This window comes from Carassius gibelio, chromosome B12 (genome assembly GCF_023724105.1).
Source record: "Carassius gibelio isolate Cgi1373 ecotype wild population from Czech Republic chromosome B12, carGib1.2-hapl.c, whole genome shotgun sequence".
In the NCBI taxonomy this organism is placed as follows: Eukaryota; Metazoa; Chordata; class Actinopteri; order Cypriniformes; family Cyprinidae; genus Carassius; species Carassius gibelio.
Window position 1 is genome coordinate 16,905,437 of NC_068407.1, and position 19,955 is coordinate 16,925,391.

General features: G+C 38.0%; 2 protein-coding genes across 3 annotated transcripts; one reads left to right on the forward strand and one right to left on the reverse strand.

Moving 5' to 3' along the window:
* The first annotated feature begins 1,155 nt into the window (after positions 1–1,155).
* LOC127968844 (early growth response protein 2b-like) lies at positions 1,156–9,466 on the forward strand. 2 transcript variants are annotated; one of them, XM_052570202.1, is made up of 2 exons: positions 1,156–1,301; positions 7,533–9,466. In XM_052570202.1, the coding sequence occupies exon 2, from the start codon at positions 7,553–7,555 to the stop codon at positions 8,606–8,608; it is 1,056 nt and encodes a 351-aa protein (XP_052426162.1). In that variant the 5' UTR covers positions 1,156–1,301; positions 7,533–7,552; the 3' UTR covers positions 8,609–9,466. The 2 variants fall into 2 exon arrangements, with proteins under 2 accessions (XP_052426162.1, XP_052426161.1); XM_052570201.1 differs by lacking the exon at positions 1,156–1,301 and adding an exon at positions 6,873–7,216 and having other exon boundaries at positions 7,533–9,464.
* A 1,409-nt stretch (positions 9,467–10,875) lies between these two features.
* On the reverse strand, positions 10,876–12,233 carry LOC127968771 (2-aminoethanethiol dioxygenase-like). Its single transcript, XM_052570109.1, has one exon. It carries the CDS (start codon positions 11,976–11,978, stop codon positions 11,217–11,219), a length of 762 nt encoding a protein of 253 aa, XP_052426069.1. The 5' UTR covers positions 11,979–12,233; the 3' UTR covers positions 10,876–11,216.
* Between the last annotated feature and the right edge of the window lie 7,722 nt (positions 12,234–19,955).

Genomic DNA, 19,955 nt, shown 5'->3' on the forward strand with positions numbered 1-19,955 from the left:
ACCGGGTGTAATTAGTAATAATGAAGCTTGTGTTGGGATTTGACCTGCTGCCCCAGTAGGACAGTGCTCTGAGAACAGAACCAGTGTCAATATGAGACACAGAGTCAGACACAGACAGCAGTTTGTCTATCATTATTACTTTGCAGCGTAACAAGACATAACTAAGTTTTTAAATTCTTTTTATTTTACCTTTATGTTGCACATTTCCAGTTAACAATGGCTACTTACAGTTGAATTTTATGGATGAAGTTTCTCACTAGCCCAGAACAAGTGTTTTGCTTTGTGATATTTCAATAATAAAAAAAAGTGCCAATTTATCACGGCAAGATACGATTCGCCAAATTGGTGTCTAATTCATACAATCTCATTCATACGTTTCTGTACATTCTACTTAAGCACCATTGACAGTTGAACTGTAAAAAAAAAAAAAAGATTTTGAAAGAAAATTATTGAAAAATTGGAAAATAAAACAAAGATTAGTATGTTTTACAATTAAAAAAAAACTATATCAGTCTTTTTAACTCATAAGTCCAAGTTTAAGTTAATATGTTGCTGTTTTGTTGTCATTATTTGTGACATTTACTAGCCATTTGTCTCAAAGTGGACCTTCATGCTTGATTATTGTAAAAATAGTGTACATTTTCATAGCACATCACAGCTGATTTCACTAAAAATCACCATCTTGTTTTCTCATGAGATCGTATTGGATCCTTAAATATGACTTTTTCAATATGTACTCAAATAGTTATCAAAGTTATCAGGGGTGTGTTCAAATCTTTCAGGGACAACAAAAGTATTTTAGATAGTAATTCACTCTTTGCCTAGTAAACAATAGGAAGAAATTGATCTGATTCACTGCATTAGAACACGCGTGCTGCATGCATGACTGCGTTGTCCACCCTCTAATCAAGATGCTTGAATGACACCAAAACCCACAACTCTGTCCGTCAAAGCATTTCAGCTCTTGCACCTCTGACTTAACATTACCATGACAATTTCAATGTCAAAGATGTAGGATACACATAAAGTCCAACCATTGTCTTGAGTTTCCGTGTTCCACTTTGTTACACCCCCATGAAACAGCGCGAGAGAGATAGACAGCACCTCATATAGCCACATGGTAGAATATAGACTATCAGTTTGAAACCAGATCAGTTTGGATGAGGAGCACCAGCTATCCCAGGAGTGTGTGAGTGTGTGTGGAGCGCTGTATTGCTATTGGAGCGGTGTGAAGCTCTTGGAGGAGCCCACTCATATGATGGGAAGTCACAAAGAGCCACTCTCCATGCTGCACTGATAATGTGAGTATAGCGTTCACCGTCACCAATGTTTCCTTATGTGTTTGAGCATGTGTGTGTGTGTGTGTGTGCACTTTAATGTACTGTAATGCGCATGATGTTGAACCTGTGGGTGTACAGTACTTGTCCCTGTGAGCAGAGACCTTAATTTAGATAATGTGGATAATGGGAAATTACAATACATCAAATACGAAAGGGCGAAACTTTTTTTTTCCGGAAAGGTGTTATTGCTCTCGACTGTTTCTGTGAGCAATTATGTCATCTGAGTGTTTCAAAATTGACTTGACGTTATGTTGCCTTCAAAAATGTCAAGTTAGAATAAAATGCATGTAATTAGACAAATAGTTGAAAATAATTGTCGGAGTAAATGTTTTAAATATTATCAAATGAAAACAATTTAAATTGTAATTTTTTTGGCTTGAGTATTTCTGATGATTTCTAAATAAGGGAAAAAAAGCATTTACATCTTCCAAATATATTGCCGATGCAAAGATATTGATTTTCTCCAAAGGCCGTGGAATATCATGTCATTAATCCTCAAATTTAAACAGATTATTATTACCAAAAAAGAAAAAAAAGAAAAGCAGGACAACAATTGTTAGCTCGCTAATACCATTAGCGCAAACGAAAAAGTCCTTTGAAGGTAAGCATCTATAGAAAAGTAACACCTACACAAATTCACTAAGAAAAACGGCCTCCTACTCGGTAAAAAGAACAATTCATGTTGTGCGGAGTATCCCACGGCTAGTCTTTAGATCTCAGCTGGCTCTAGAGCAGGTTTGTGTCCATTCACCCCTCTTCGACAAACCTCATCTGAATTTTGTGGGTGTAACTTGACAGCTTGCTTTATGGTGTATTGTCATATGCCTGACCAGTTTGGAGAGACATTCCGTTCCTGGAGTGGATTCATAAACTACCCTTTTTCCCTTTTCAAATACACACGATTACAGCGATGCTCCTGACCCTTTTTATTTCTTTCTTATTTGAGTTAACTTTGGGCACTGGGAATAAAATGACATTTTTTGATAAAATGATATTTAGAACAAAGATATAGAACAAGAAGAACCTGTAACATTTATGGAATCTTTCCATTCCACAAAAGGTTATATCCATATTTTGGAAAAAGGTTCTTTAAATTGTTAAAAAAATATATATAAAAATAATAACAATAATAATAATAAATATATTTTAAGAATTATCCACTGTAGGGTTCTTTGGGGAAACAAAAATGGTTCTTCTATGGCATTGCTGCCACCAAAACTATTTTAGAACCTTTGTTTTTAAGATTGATAGTAGAAGTAAACAGTAATACTAGAGAAATAGTGAATTGGCCTATTTACTCAATTTGTGAGTACAGTTATATCATGAAGCCTTTTGTTGTGTGTGCTGTTCCCATGGACAATTTGATGAGTAATAGAGAACAATGAAACAGACCAGAAAAACAAAGCGAAGGCTGATGCAGAAGGATGTCATTCTATGTATCCTCAATGTGCAGGAGTCGTTTGACCCCGGGAGACCCCGAACACATGCAAGAAAGAAAGCCCTTGAATTCAGTAGCTGCCATGTGTGGGTGTCCATTACATTGAGACCATCATTCCCAGCAGGGACAGCCAGATCCCAGCTGCCAATGGGCATTCGGCGGGCCCGGCACGCTCTGCCAAAGCGGGCCACTTCTGCACAGTGTGCAAACATTTTTGCATCTGTAGGCGTACAACAAAAGACACATGCATCTGAAGAAGTTTCCTTCTTTCATTTGTGGGGGAGGATGCAAGAATCCCTGAAAATGTGAAGAATTCAGTCAGCGGTAAAGATCGCCGCTGTTCTGTGCAGACTTGAGTGCTTTTGTGTTGAGCTGGGCTTCTTTATTGACCTGCCACGATTAACCAGTTCATGTTATAGCAGTTGCTGATGGTCTTATTGGTGCGACTGTAAATACGAAAGGTCAATAAGGTCACGAGGTACAACCAAATAAATGCATATCCACCACTGATCTTCAAGAGCTTGATCTCAAAGCGAATTCTTCTTTCCTTGCAAGGTTTCCTGCCCTTTGCAATTAATACAGCCAGCAGAAACAGGAGCAGGTTCATTACCTCCTCATTATGGATGTTCAGGCTCCGAACTGAGAAATATTTAAAGGGCTTCCCCCATTAACAGCGACTGACACGTCCCTGTAATCAGTCTGGCTGCGGTCTGTCACATTATTCGCTTTAGTCTTTATTCACGGGGCGAGAAAAGCACTGGCGCGCCTGACAAACGTGTAAAGCTGTTCGGCACTAAACGTCTGTGAGTGATAATGTAACTGTGGCGTGTTGCCGGCCCTGACTCGCTATTGAGCGTTTAGGGTGATTTGCAGGGATGCACTCCAGTCAATATCTACTGAGATGTCATTGTGACGACACAACCTTCTTACTAATTGCCCGCTCGAGCGACAGCGGCGATAAAAGATGCAGAGCGGACCGTGTGGACTAGAGGGGATCTCAGTTACGGATGCATGGGGCCCTTATTAAATCATTACCCACAAAGCCGATTAATAGCCCTGAAAATGTCCGCTCAGTTTAGGCCCATGACAGGCGTGTGGGGACGACTTTTGGCTTTCTACATATTTCTCAGTGGTCAACAGTAGTGATTTAAAAACCTTCACAAGGTTCTAAAAAGGTTTTAAGCCATTATTCTATTTTGTGCCATTGAAGAAACATTTGTTTCATGGAGATTTTGAAATTCTAAAGAACCCTTTTCTCCTACGAGGAAGCTTTTGTGCATTTATAAAAGTTCCATGAATTTTTCAAGTACTTTACAGAACCATTGATGCCATTATAGAAGCGTTAGTGTTCTGAAGCTTTGGTTTATACACTATAGCATCTCAGTAATAATATCTATCCACCATAGAGTCAGTGATAAGTGTATGCAGTGGCAACAGATGGCTCCATTTGTAATTCATTCAGTAATTATGACACTCTGGTGGTGTTCTGAGATCACAAACTGTTCCCAAGAAATGCTTATGATGACAGCAACACCTTCTCAAAAATAACCCGAGCCTGCATGGGTGGCGATACAAATATATGTGATTGATGGACAACATGCAGGAAGCTTTGGGGATTTTCATTGTACTATCAAAACTAGGGGTGCGTACTGTTTCCTGTGTGCAGAGTGATGTAGAATTCCTTTCAAGCGGCTGTCAAGCTTGAAGAAATAATTATTTGAATTGCTAATTTTCACAAATGAGGACAACCTCTGACCATAAAGAAAATTTTTCCCTGTTGATTTTTTTTTTTTTTTTTATATTACAATTATCACTTGTGTTAAACCATCTCTGGTGTGAAGCAATAGCAAAATTAAAGGCTTTCTTCTTATAACAGGGATTGCAAAACTGATAGCAGAGAATGCAGTGTGTGAAAATATAGGAAATATTATGAAATACTTTGGACTTCATAACTTTATAGTTAAAGTAGGCCTATGTGACAAATTTCCAGTGCTATACATACCACTATATATATATATATATATATATATATATATATATATATATATATATATATATATATATATATAGGCTACTTGCTACTACTATACACTCTATATATTTATTAGTTTAACAACATTTTAAATGAATAAATACTTGATATAATTTTATTTTATTATGTATTTTATTTAATATTTTAATAAATTATTTACACAACAAAATACCTTCACTAATTTACGTCTAATTTTCAAATCTCTCAAAAACAGCAGTGCACAATTCCGTAGTCATATAAATTTGTAATCCCATCAGGCATTTAATTTTTTAAATGTTTACAAAAAGCAGATTAAGCACGTGAGGAAATCTAAACGGATGTGTGCCCTTTTATTTGGGAGAATTAAGGCTTGCGCTTCACCGAAGTGTTTTGTATGTAGTCTACTGCGAATGCTGTCAAAATGCTGATATGCGACCATTCGCACAGTCATACCGGCCGTCTGCATGATGAGTGGGATGTCAGAAGTTCAATGGAAGAGTTTTTTTTCCAGAGATTAACATATGTGCCCTGAAAACACACATTGACTCGAGCGATCATTCCAACAGTCATAACTCAGACAGAAGTCGAGTAGTGACTTGACTAGCAGCTATTAACCACTGGCGTGTGATTGAAGCAATGTCACGGACAGCGCGCGAGGACTTCAATTCATCGAGCGCGCGCGGCGACGACTTATTGAACTTTGAAAAAAAAAAAGTGTAATACGTGATTTCTGCTTTAATGTGATGTGGATTTCTTCAAGGCAAAAGCAAGGCGTGCAAACTTAAACTTGAATTATAATTGTGTGCTTTATTTGGCCGTCTGGTTAATCCACCTCATATAACCCAAACAGACAGACAGTCATAGCCTCTAAAGGTCATTGTAGATCTAAGGCTGGTAAATAAATACGATAGACTACAGATCGTTGATCAATTAGCGAAGGTATGGGCTATAGCATTAAACAGGAAGCTCAATCACTCAAATAAAGGCTGTAGCCTACATTTTGGACATGTAGCCTATTTAATATGAATTCAGATAATAGACTAAAATCACTGGCTCAAATTGAGACCTAATCTCCCTCCTCCCCCGTATGTGTTAGTAAGATGAGTTTCTAAACCCACGGGGGGAATTCACTTCTATCATCTTTTTTATTTAGTCGCATCTTTAGACCTCACAGTGGAAAGCATTTCTATTTACGTATACAGGCATTTACATTTGGAAAGTTTTAGTTTCTTGCCCTCACGTTTTAGAGCAGGAGGACAGTCGAATTAAATATAGTACATTAAATTGTTTAGGTCTATAACATGAAAAACAAAATAATAGCGTTGAACAAATTTTGCTGAGATGTTTTATCTTATTTTTTTTTTATCTCCTGCACCATTAATGCATTATTAACACAACAAACCGTCGGAAGAAAACGAAACAAAAATCAATTAAATAAAATGTTATTTCTTGTTTGTTTATTTAAATTTTTAGAATTATAAATAAATAAATCTGCTTTCCAGCAACATTCTAATTATAGAATGCAGTTACTAAAAACGTTTCCCTCTTTCCGAATGTGCCATTGAAGCAAAGGTAGAAATTCCGTGATTGTGTCTCATTTGATTGCGGTTTTCTGATGCTGGTTGAGGCGCGACTCTTTGCTCGGCAACACTCGCGAGTTTCCGATGCTCAGTTTCCGGAATATGCTCCATAAATGGACGAAGGGGTGTAGCTGTTTACCGGATAAAACCATTTATGGCGTGATAATGAACCGGAATTCCTGATTGAGAATGACTCGTTGTATCAAAACGTTAGATTTTGGCTTCAATATATTTTAACAGACACTTGCCTTTATTCTTTGTTATTGTTGTCTAAACATATTTTCATACAACAAGCAATATAACGTTGTTCTTTTTCCTCCCGGCACAATGGTTTTTATGCATGAGCGGCTGTACAGAGAGGATTCTCCATTGAGAAGTGTTACGTCGACGCGTCATAGGGTCTGTAACCAATCAGATCGCGCAGCGCTACTTTTCTTTTGCCATCCAGTCCTTAAATGGTCAGTGACGTAACGGCACATCGATAGGCTACCCATAAATACATACTACCACTAGCAGCTCCACAAGGATCTGTCATTCAACAACACAGAGCCGTCAGATGGCATCATAGTGAACGCTAAACTCACTGACAGCTATCCACATGTAACGTTTTGAGCGAGCGTTTGCACTGACACAAAACATTTTGTGAACATCGTAACGAGTGCTTCTTAGGACTTCACGATGACAGCTAAAACTTTGGAGAAAGCCCCTGTAACCATTGGTGGCTTCGTGCACCCTCTTTCCGAAAGCATCTACTCAGTGGACGAGATTGGCACATCACTGCCAGCATCTGTGGCTATATTTCCAAACGGTGATTTAGGAGGACATTACGAGCATATAAACCCTGGAGGTAAGAATGCCGCGCGCTTCCATCCGCACGTGCTCTGTGTTTATACATCGCTCGCAGCTGAGGCTTTTCAGTGGGAATGAATGAGTGTGGCTACTAAAACCAAACCTGCTAGAATAGTAAACGCATTTAAAGTGAAACCAACGTTCTTTGACTAATTCAGAAAAGAAGTCGCCTAGTGTTAATGTTATAACTACTGATGGTTTTACAGTGGACAGCTTGCGTAAAAGATACTCGCGCTGCATCCAATAGTTGCATGATCCATAAGACAGCCTTCTTTCATTTGTACCTAAACCTTGTTTTGTGTGTATTTTTGCAGATGGCTTGATTGGCGGGGATATGAGCACGGAGAAGCGCTCCCTCGACTTGACCTATTCCAGCAGCTTCGCGCAACCAGCTGGCCCTCGCAACCAAACTTTCACCTACATGGGAAAGTTTTCCATCGACTCCCAGTACCCAGGAAACTGGAACCCAGAGGGCGTGATCAACATCGTGAGCGCGGGAATCCTGGGCATGACCCAGCCATCCTCAGCATCCTCGTCACCTGCCTCCTCAGTCTCCCCCAGCCACTTCTCCAGCACCCTCAGCTGCACCATGGCGCAGAACCAGGCGGACATGGAGCACATCTACTCGCCCCCACCGCCCTACTCTGGATGCGGGGAGGTGTATCAAGACCCATCTGCGTTCCTCTCCACCTCCACCTGCCCGATCTCTTATCCACCGCCGTCGTACTCGTCCCCAAAGCCAAGCACGGACTCCGGGCTGTTTCCCATCATCCCTGACTACGCCGGCTTTTTCCAGCCGCCGTGCCAGAGGGACATGCAGTCGATGCCCGACCGCAAACCGTTCTCGTGTCCGATGGACTCGTTCAGAATCCCGCCTCCGTTGACCCCCCTGAACACTATCAGGAACTTTACACTGGGGGGACCGGTGTCTGACGGGCCCCGGCTACCCACAGCCTACAGCCCGCAGAACTTACCCCTCAGGCCCATCCTGCGCCCGAGGAAATACCCCAACAGACCCAGCAAGACCCCCGTGCACGAGCGGCCCTACCCCTGCCCGGCGGAGGGCTGCGACAGGCGCTTCTCCCGGTCCGACGAGCTCACCAGACACATCCGCATCCACACCGGCCACAAACCCTTCCAGTGTCGGATATGCATGAGGAACTTTAGTCGCAGCGACCACCTGACGACCCATATCCGCACGCACACCGGCGAGAAGCCGTTCGCCTGCGACTTTTGCGGGAGAAAGTTCGCGCGAAGCGACGAAAGAAAGAGACACACCAAAATCCACCTGCGACAGAAGGAGAGGAAATCATCCTCGTCGTCCTCCGGAGTGTCCAGCTCGGAGCGCGGCGTCTCCACTGGCATCTGCTCGTCCAGTTCAAGCCAGTAGACTTTCAGCTGGACCGTGCAATATCCAACACTATGTAGGCAATATGATGACAATAATAATGCACCATTCGTGATATATGAAAACCGGGTGGGCTGATGAAAGAGAAATAAAACCACAGTGCCAAATGGTATATGGACACAATTATGGTGCGCACTTTTGAAGGTGGTGCGATATGTTCGTTTTCTTTTTGCCTCCAAACGCACTTTGTTTGAATATTTTAGGCCTATTAATTTAATTAAAAAATAAATAACCTTAGATAGCACGTGGGAGACTCGTGTCTTAGGTAAAAGGAGAAAAGTGGAGTTGTTAACAGAGTTAATTTAAACAGACTAAACTTTCAAACGTGTCACTATTTTCTCCCATAGTCGTGCCTTTCGTCCGTTCATCTTGTACATACACCCGGAGGCTTGAAATAAAATGTACATTATCCTTTAATATGAAAGTTTTTGAAGATATATTTTTGTACAAACCGTTTCGTGTCAAAAAGTGTTGCATTCGTGATTAAAACAAGGATCGTGTGTATATAGCTGAACTCATAGCGACTTGACGTTTGTTCTGTGGTTTGTTCTGACTGATGTAAATGTATTTGTTTTGAAGTGACTAATGCAGGTCAATATATAGGCTAATGTCCTACTTTGTCCACATGAAAATAATAAACCACACATGGATTGTGAACTTCTGCTTGTTTAACTGATTTTCATTATAAAAAGGAAGGTGTAAAAGGAAAAAGTGAAGAAGACTTGTAGGGACATTCCCTTTTGGGCATCACTGAACTCTGACTCATGCTCTCAAGGGCCAGCACCCACACACTGTTGTTTACAAATGCATAAAGGGTGTGAATATTACAGTCTGTAATATCCAATATAGGGCAAAATGCTTGAGGGGGAATATCATGAATAATTAAAGAAGGGTTATTGTGAAGGGAACAATTATTAAAAAGTGCAGGTGAACAAAAATGACTCACTTTGTGATCATAAATTCACTGATTTGACACTGTTATGACCACTCCTTACAGTGTCTATGGTGTGAAAATTGAGAAACAACAGAGACAAAAAAAAGACAAATAATTGTTGACACTATGAATCTTTGTGGTTTTGTGTGGTTGAAGGTTCATGCCAAGCCCAGCATTTCAGAGCGGGACAACCCCATATTTACATCAAGCGATACATAAATATAGCACATACATTTTTTAATTGGAACTAAAAATGAAGTTTGATATAAGGCTTAAAATCTAAATAAACAACAGTGAATAATTAAAAGAATAAATGAGAGCAAATGAATGAAATTACTAATAATTGCACTACTTTACTAATATTATATACATGGCAAACTAAAAACAGTGCATATGAGAGATGTATGTAAACTTAGAATTATCTATTGTTTATGTGCTCTTTCAAACTGATTTTAGACCTAAATATATGCTAACTATATATATATATATATATATATATATATATATATATATATATATATATATATAATCAATTAAACTTTATAGACAAAATCAGCACTGAAGATAAACTGAGCTTGACAGAGGACCCAAGTAATTTCTGTTCAGCTCATATAGTTCTATAAATAAAAATCTGTAGGACTATAGGAAAGTACAAAGTCTAACCTGCAGAGTGTATAAAAATAAATAAATATAAGAATTAATTTGATTAAATCATCTTATTACTTTTGGGCTGCCTCCTACGTTAATGTCACAGACATATATTTACCAATGTGTGGGAAACATGACGCCACATTAGACATTAATGAGTCTGTAAACATTCACAGTGAAAGTCTGACTTTTCAACAGATTTCACTCCAGTATACGCAGCACAGCCTATTAGGAATCAGCGGAACCATTATTGTCAGTGATAACAAAACTAAGAAACTTTAAAAATGAGAAGAATTTTTAGTTTCCAGTATTTCTCATATGCAGTGTACTACAACAGCTATGAAGGATAAATCAGTAAAGTAAATCATATAAAATCAATAGCAAATACTCAAAAGCAGGGTTTTACCACTTATAAATTAACCAATTAAAAGACCTTATTGATATCTTGCATTAGTATGTTTGTATAAACTTATATTCTTACACATTCATATAAGATGAATACATTATAACAAAATGTATATTTATTTTTAGTTTAATAAAAAAATTGAAACTAAACTGATCTGATCTTTAAGCAAAAAATGAATGAATAAATAAAAACTTAAGTGAATAATTAAAGAATTACCTTGCACGTAAAATGATTTTTTTTTAAATACAAGACAAAGTCAAATTGAAAAATGATTCGTGAACATTTTAATTGTACTTTAAAGGTAAAAATATAAACAGTGCATAAGAATTAGTGTTTGTATGTTTTTCTCTCTTTTTTCTTTTTTTATAAATTAAATACATGTATTTAATATAGATATATAGTGTGCACTTATACAGAGTAAATGCCTTTCAAGCATACATTCATTATTCACAAGCAAGGCCACAGATTGATGTACACAGGTTTGCAATACACATTTAAAAATCATGTAGTGACATTTGAAGCCCCCCCCCCCCCCCCCCAAAAAAAAAACCCATCTGAGTTAGAATAAGGATGTATCACAGGCCATTCCAGTGTTCATCTCTCTACACTGAAACTTTAGGACCGGGGTATGGCTCGCCCCCACACCAGAAATCTTCCGGCTGGGGGATCTCTAAAAGCCAGGTCTCGTCTTCACTGCTCTGCTCTGATTTTTTGCCAGCAGTTTGTAAAAGTTTGTAGTAGTGACAATCTCTCCCGTTGTCAGGGTCATACGGTGGTGCCAGTATATCAAGAAAAGCAGCTGGCCCGTCCACTGCATCAATCTCATGAAGGTTGTCTTTGAGAGGGGACAAGATGCAAGGGCCACTCTGATGAGAAAACTGTCCAGAGGACCTGAGCACGGCTCTCCTCACATCATCTCCCTGGAAAGGCAACAGCGGTGGATCAAACTGCCTCTCAGTGTCACTCTGGCCACCAACAGCTTTATCCAACTTGTCATAACACCTTATATTGACCTTGCCATACAGGACCTTCAGCATGCCATTCATCCCGGGATGGTCATGCAGAGGGATGGAAGCCCCAGATTTCAACAGAAACACTCCCATACTGAAGACATCAGTCTCACAGATGTGCATGTATGTGACTGGAGGGACCGCTGAGGACTGAGAAGAGGATCTGGAGACTTTCTTCGGTGGCGCAATCTTCAGATCCGCAGCCCTGATGTCGGACAGCAGGGTGACCAACTCTGCCTGCCGCTCTAAAAACGTCTTATTATCCCCGATGGCAGATGTAGAGCAGTTTGGGAAGGTCACATAAGCCTGGCTCGCTATCTTCTGGATCAGCGAGGTCTTGTTGTTCCTCGGCATGTTTAATGGGAGAAAACAAACGGAGCCGTGATTTGCTTCGAGCCACGCGATGAGCACAAAAGCGCTTTTATGCCGGACGAGATTGTCTCGCGTGAAGAATCTAAAGCGGTCGAGGGTATTTGTGTTGAAAGTTATGATAAAAGTAACTCCATTTAGGTGCAAACATTAATTTTAGCATCTGGGTAAAATTCACGAGCCCGCGTCTCCACCACCCCATTCATGGCTATCGGACACACACGTCCACGCCTACTGCGCACGCGCAGACAGCATTTGGAACTTGTAGTTTTTCCTCCCTAATAGATGGGAAATAAATTCTTATAATCACCGATAAATACACGAACAGAGTAAGGCAAGCTCTGTCAATATACACTGAAACTCAATGAAATATGTTTGTTTTCGCAAACCTGGGGCCGGTTTTAATAAATGCACGATTTAGCTCAACAACATAACTACAACACCCAGCAACTCCCACACTTTTGTCACTCTCTAGTGAGTACGAGGGGTGGGAGGCCCGTTGGGCCATTCAACTCTGTCCCTTCCCCCACAGCCACCCTGGACCACAACACATCACCACCCTACAAACATCATCATCACGTCATTTATTATCCACACAGGCTTGATCCTGGTGTAAACTCTTCTTGAAACAGTCTATATGCAAGTTGTTTTTGGTCTTCTTTTTCACATATCAGTTTTTATTATTAAGTATAAAATAAATAAAGAAATAAAATGCTGGAGAACAACAACAACAAAACATCATCACATTGTCAGCATACAAACTTAAAAAAAATAATGTCTTTATTATGCATCATTATTATGCATATATTAATATGATTATATTATGATATAATATATATGCTCAGAGCTGGGTAGAAACTGATTACATATAAACTGGATTATTTAATCAGATTCCAAAAATTAAGTACCTGTAATTAGATTAAATTACATTTGAAAATACTCGTAATCAGACGTCACTTTAAAAAAAAAAAATGATTACATGATTACATATTATCCACACAATAGTAATACATTACACATCATTTATTTAATTCTCCCTAATTACTCCTATCTTTTAGGTCTTTTTTTTTTTTTTTTTTTTTTTTTTTTTTTTATAGCCTGCTACTTTTGTGGACATTTACACAAAGGATGCACAATTTTAAAATTCACAAATTCACAAATTTGCATGTAAATAAGTACATTCTGCCCATGCATCTTTCACATTATATATTTATATGTAGTACCGAGATTTTGCAATAAATATTTTAATAATTAAGTATCATATTTGAATGTTCACAGTTCTCTGTTGGTTAATGGTCACCTGGCATGCAGGTAAACAATTAAACTATTTTTATTATTATTTTAGTAGGCCTTTAAAGTGTTTTATTTTGATTGAAGTTATTTTAAAATGACTTATTTTAATAAAAAAAAAATTTTGGGGGGGTGGGGGAGTAATTAATAATTAGCTTTTCGATAAACTGCCAACCCCCCTGCAGTGCTTTTACAAACCCCAGTTTGAGAAACCTTGCTTAATGCACTGGAAGATATTTACTTTCTATTTGTATTTTTATATCAGTATATTACAAGATGATCCTATTTAAATCAATGTGATAAACGACCCAAAAGTAATCTAAAGGTAATAAAAAAAAATTAGCCTAATTACATTACCTAATTACATTACTGACTACAAATTTTGTCATGTCATTTGGATTCAATAATGGACTGCAATTTCTAAGTAATATATCAGCTCTGTATATGCGTTTTGTAAAATATTATTATAATTTAAAACAATAGTTTATTTATTATTTGAATATATTTCAAAATATAATTCAACAATAGCTACAGTCTTCAGTGTCACATGATTCTACTAAAAGCATCATATGTGCTGATTTCAATAAGTATGCATTTTTTGAGATAATATAATATCCTATAGTCCATGAATATTATTCTCAATCTCAGGGTACATCCAGTTTACCTCAAACCTTTACACCTCAGTAATTCAAGTTCATTATCTTTTGTCAGTTTGGTGTTGATAGCGAGAGGACCGGAAGTGTGGATGGACGGAGCGCATTGAGTCAGTGAAGTGCGTACTCAGGACATGTACCTTAGTGTGCCAGCACCACAAAGACCATCCTCTCGAGAAATAATGAGGTCCGCTCATTAACTCGGAGAGTAAGCACATCCAAATACCACTTCCGTTTGGGTAATTCAATAAGATCCTCTCTCAGTGACCAGGATGTTAAGATCAGACACATCTCATCATCAACTTTAATTAAATCACGGAGAGGATAGTAGTGTGTACCCTTTCAAAAAAAGAGTACATATTATAAAAAAAAAAAAAAAAAAAAAAAAAAAAATATATATATATATATATATATATATATATATATATATATATATATTATTATTAATATTTTTTTTTGACCAGCCTAAGTAGGACTTAAGCACATCTTGTATATACATATATATATCATAACATAAATGCACTTACACTTAAAGTATACTATCTTACATATATGTGAGCTTTTATTTCATTACAATTATATTATTTGCATGTAGCATTTTAAAAATCTACATTTAAGATTTGAAGTTTGAATTGTAACTTTATTACAAATTAAGTGCACTTCTTTTCCACAAAAAATATCAGAATTTCCCAAACATTTTAGCCCCACAGACCCCTTTAAACAAACTAAACAAATGTATTTATTTATTTATTTTTAATGCTCTTATTTACCATTTAACCATAACACTAATATTATTGAATTTGCCCATTGTCAGTGATTTAGTTATAAAACCAAAAACACTCAATAATGGTGGTGGGACTTCCTTTCCTGAAATCTGAGCTTATTTGTCTCTCAGAACTTCCAAATGTACTGTTAAATGTGACTTTTAACAAAAGCAAAGTCATTTGCACAAGCTCAGAATAAAATTCAGCATAAAGTAAAGGACTACTCCTGCAGACCAGTGGCAAACAATCTTTATTACATTTAGAAAACTGCATAAAATACACTATTAAATTATTTTGTCATTAGAGAAAGAAGGTGAATGTTTTAGCATTTTGATACGGTTTGAGTTTCAGTGCAATAGCTAAATGATGGGTAAATGAGTTATTGGGGTCCTATACTGTACATAGATTTCTCTTTGTTTGATTTTGGTACTGTATACTTGTTTGATTTACAAATATAAATAACGGTTATGTGGTTTGGACTTTTGTGATTTGGGCCAAAAGGTCGAAGCATTTGAGTCTATTTCAAAACTGTAATTCATCCCAAGTTGAACGAAACAACAAAGCCTTGATATATGAATTCAGCTCTTCAACTCAGAAAAACCTCTCTCATGTTAGAAGGCTTGCAAAGTTCTCTTACAATTCAGCCAACTTGTATGTGTACATTATCTCAGAATAAGCAAGTTTTTCCAAACGCGAAGTAGTCATATTCAGCAGCTAAAGTCCAGGGCAGATAGAGGCAACATTATGCGCAGATGTTTAAAATGTGCATGACTAACATTGCATAGAGGTCAGATAGAATGGAGTTCATGCATCTCTGGTAATTCCAGCCAAGAATCCTGAATGAGCTGAGCAGAGGACAATGAGACTTTCTAATTGCTCCGACATCTTGTGGTGAACGTCCCCATTGTTGTGCTCAATCTGCCGTCTGTTCTGTTATGATTGGTGGTGCATGCATGCCTTTGTCAGTGGTGAGTCTTTTATGCCTTCACAAATGAGACTCCATTGATTTCTTGAGGAAACTGAAACAGTTACTGTTTTTAGATATGCCAGCTATTCCATCAGATCATAAAAATTCATGTTTTGACTGTTTGGAAAATATCTGCATGGTTAAGAGGCAAAGGCCAATGAAAATGTTGTTGTTCTTTATGTGAAGAAGGATCACTCCTGTTTAATGCATTGCTTTTTATTATGTGTATATTCTGTGAATGAGGGACTGTCATGCAGGCAGCATGTGCGTAAGCGTTCTTCGTCATTGCTTTATTAAATAAGATTCCATCTACATGGCTTATACACGGGATTGAATCATCATTTTGGAATCATTTGCCATGCATATATTGTTTATTAGCAAATGGTAGTAGATAAAAAATATGGCCCATTTCATATTGTCCTCAGTATTATGTTAATAGCCTACACATTTAAAAATAATGTCCCAAAAGGAAGTTTTTGCATTGGTGTCAGAAAAGGACCATTTGGTCTTCTTAAAGAACCTTTCAGTGAGCAAGAACCGTAAAAGGATTTTTTTTTAAATCCAAATAACTTATTTTCCAATATAAATAACTTTTGTGCAGTGTTAAAGGGGTCATATGATATCGGTAAAAAGAACATTATTTGGTGTATTTGGTGTAATGAAATGTGTTTATGCAGTTTAAGTAAAAAAAAACAAACAAAAAAAAAAACATTATTTTCCACATACAGTAGATTATTGTTGCTCCTCTATGCACTGCCTTCTGAAACTCGTTGATTTTTGCAAGGCATATCGGTCTGAAAAGCGAGGGGTACTCTCATTGGCCAACTATCCAGTGTATTGTGATTGGCCGAATACCTCAAGTCTGAGACATAAATGTTACGCCTCTTAACATATTGTGATGCCCTGTCTGGCCGGAGCGATGAGACATAAACATAAAACCCATTATGAATGTGATATAAACATGATTTCTAGTCGTGTTTTCTTTTGGAAGGCAAAAACAAAGTAGTTTTGCCTTCTCAATGAAACAGCATCACACAGCCTTGCGTGAACGGAGGCCGAAGCATCTATTGTCCTCTTTTGGAAGGCCAAGCAAAGTACTTTCACGTTCACAACCAAACACACAGCGTCTATATGACATGCCGGGCGGAGGCAACAACAATACTACAACGAGAATTAAAGCTACGCCTTCTTTCTTTGCGTGAACATCTGGTCGGTATTATGCAAATCTTTACCACATAGTGATGTAGACATGTGGGGGCGTGTTAGAACGAGCTGTTTCAGGGGGGCGTGGACGAGTCTTAACTTTTATAAAGAATATCTCTTTGGATTTGAGACTTTAATCTTTGCAACTTTACAGATCTTCTTTATTCACAAAGAGCTTGTAACACTCCAAAGAGAAAGGAAAAATTTAAATCGCATCATATGACCACTTTAAGTTAACTTGGGTGTATCTTCATAAAACCACCAAAGCTGATAACCCAGCAAACAGGGAACGTTCTCAGAACTTTCTGGCAAAAGTTATACACAGATAGTATTGAATGAGAACTGAAATGAGCTGGACGATGACATCACTGAATCAACAATAAAGTGACATTAACTGGAAAAACTAACTACTGTCCTCTTTTTAGAGCTGCTTCAAAGCAGAATTGAATTTTGATTGCATTATTGAAACTTTATTTTCCTGTTTAACACTTTAAAGCTGCTTTGACACAATCTGTATTGTATAAAGCGCTATATAAATAAAATAACTCAACTTTTTAAAATGTTATTACTTAAGAACATTCAGAGATAAATTAAAAATGATGTTTTCATAATTTAAAGCAAACTTTGAATGAATGCAAAACAAATGTTAGCAAAACGTTCATATAATATGGTTGGGAGAGAACCTTCAACTTATCTGTTCAAAGTTCTTTAAAGTAATTTCACATGTGCAATTTGCATACCTGGGGCATTTGTCTGCTAAGATGGTCTTTTTTTTATTGTATATCTCAATGGCAGACACTTTCCTTAATGGCAAGGGTCAGAAACTGTGTTCACTGCTGTCTGGTGTTCAAGGGTCATTGACTCATAATGAGAAAAACAGTTTTGACTAATAAAATAAAAATATAAAAAAAATCAACAGTTATATGTTATTCCAAACCCCAATTTGTGTCCTGTGATTCATCCAAAGACTAAATTCTTCCTCTAGTCTCTATCCAGTATTGATGCATAGACATGAACTTGCACACTCAGTTAATGTTTCTTTCTTTTTTATTTAAAAAAAAAGGCAAGGGTAAAACATGTTTTGTGAGGACACTTAAAAAACCACAACTAATGCTTTAATTGTCTAAAACTGAACTATTTACAGAAGCTGTGGGTTTTGGGCAACAGGTCCTGACAATAACAGTAACACTTTATATCACTAAAGTCGTTCGCCGTCTTTCACGCTTGGTCTGTGAATTGAGACTGTTCTCAGATACACTCTGAAGTAGAAAGGATGAGGGCTGATGTGAACGAAGGCTTGCTGCTTCATTGAGCTGATGCATCTACAGCAGAAACCATTGGGAAAGTCTTGCTCAGAGAGACAGAGGGCATTTATCGAGAGGTTAATACAGAGACCACATGACATCAAGAAGAGTTACCTCTACACAGTTCAATCATAAGAAGACTGAGAGCAGATATTTCACCCTCACAAAAGACTAGGTGTTAACAGAGCTGTTGTTGTGGCAGTATGAAAATGAAGGCCTTTATTCAGCAAGAAAGCAATAAACTGATCAAAAGTGACAGTAAAGACAAAAATATTACACAAATTCAGTTCTTTAAGCTTTTGAACTATTTAACTTTCTATTCAGAATCTTGAAAAAATGTACCACAGTTTCAAATAAATAAATTAACAGCAAAACTGTTTTCAACATTTATAATAAGGATTGAGCATATTGAAACATAAACTATTCCTTTGATTATTTTTACTGTATTATCAAAAAATGCAACATTTATGTACATATGCATATTTGTATATGCATGACTTATTTATTTTTTTTTACCAGATTTTCGCGTAGTTTGTACACAAATTAGTTCACATTTGTCTTTTTTGAAGAATAAAGTCTATAATGGAAATTATTTCAACTCACATAATTGTCAGTCCCAAATGTCTTTTTGTTGAACAAAGCTTTATTCAAAGTTAATGATAATGATACATTTAAAGAGAACGACATGATAAATCCAAAACAACAGCATTTTTCTACTTCTATCAGTGGAAAATCACGTTGGCAATATCAAGTACATTGCTTTGTGATATTAATGCATATAATAACATGATATTGTTCACGAGAGATCATTCATCTGGAGATGATACTATTATCTCCTTATTATAAATGCACTGAAGTGCTGTTCTTGGTGGATGAGTGAAAAGTGCAGCTACTGAGACTCTCTGAGCTAGACAAAATATAAACACACTGAATCCAAGCACCTGCGTCAGATCATCTATAGGATGTTTTTGACTACGTGTTGATCCATCTGCGTCAGGTATGTTAAAGCACCACCGCTGATGTGTTTGTTTTCATTGAGAAACATGGAAATGCACAGTCTCCAAACACTGCATGCAAGCGGTCACCTGATACCTCACCTGCTCTTTTCGTGACCTTCAGGTAAGTCTTTAAGATGAGTCGGCAGCCCTGCTTTCACTTGTTCAGACGGTCTCAGTTGCCATTGGCGTAGGAATGAGGCTGGGGGTGGGCGGCCACAGAGTCACTTACACTGTCCGCCCCTCTCAGCCCTGAGAGGGTCTCCATTGCTATGCTAATTTGCCCTCTTGTCGGCAGAGACTGTCCCTGTCAAGGTGGACGGACATGCAAGCAGGGGCTGGTGGGGCAGGAAGGAGCTCTCTCTCCCCTCCAGGGGGCTTTCAAGCTTTGTGAGCGAAATGATGCACGAGACAGCCGCTCCTATAGATACTGCGGAGAACACGACAGAGAGGGTAATTTAAGAGAAAACAGTGTCTCCGTAATGGAGACTGATGGCCTCGTCCTGTCCCCCTGTTATTGTTGAGGATCAAGATTGAAGCGGGCCCTTCGTATAAGGTACCTCATCCAGTTGGTGGTTCACGTCTGCTGGGCACACTGCCCTCGCCAGTGGCCTTCCATCCAGAGCTCCTGGAGCTGACAGGAGCTCAGAGCCGCTGATTCCTCCGTGACTTTGAGAGGCATTCCTTGCATTTCCCTGCTTTGTAGTCATAGCCCAAGTTGGGAAAACTCTCGGGATGGAATGGAGGATGTACGGTGACATGTCAGCTTGTGAGATTTTACTTCCT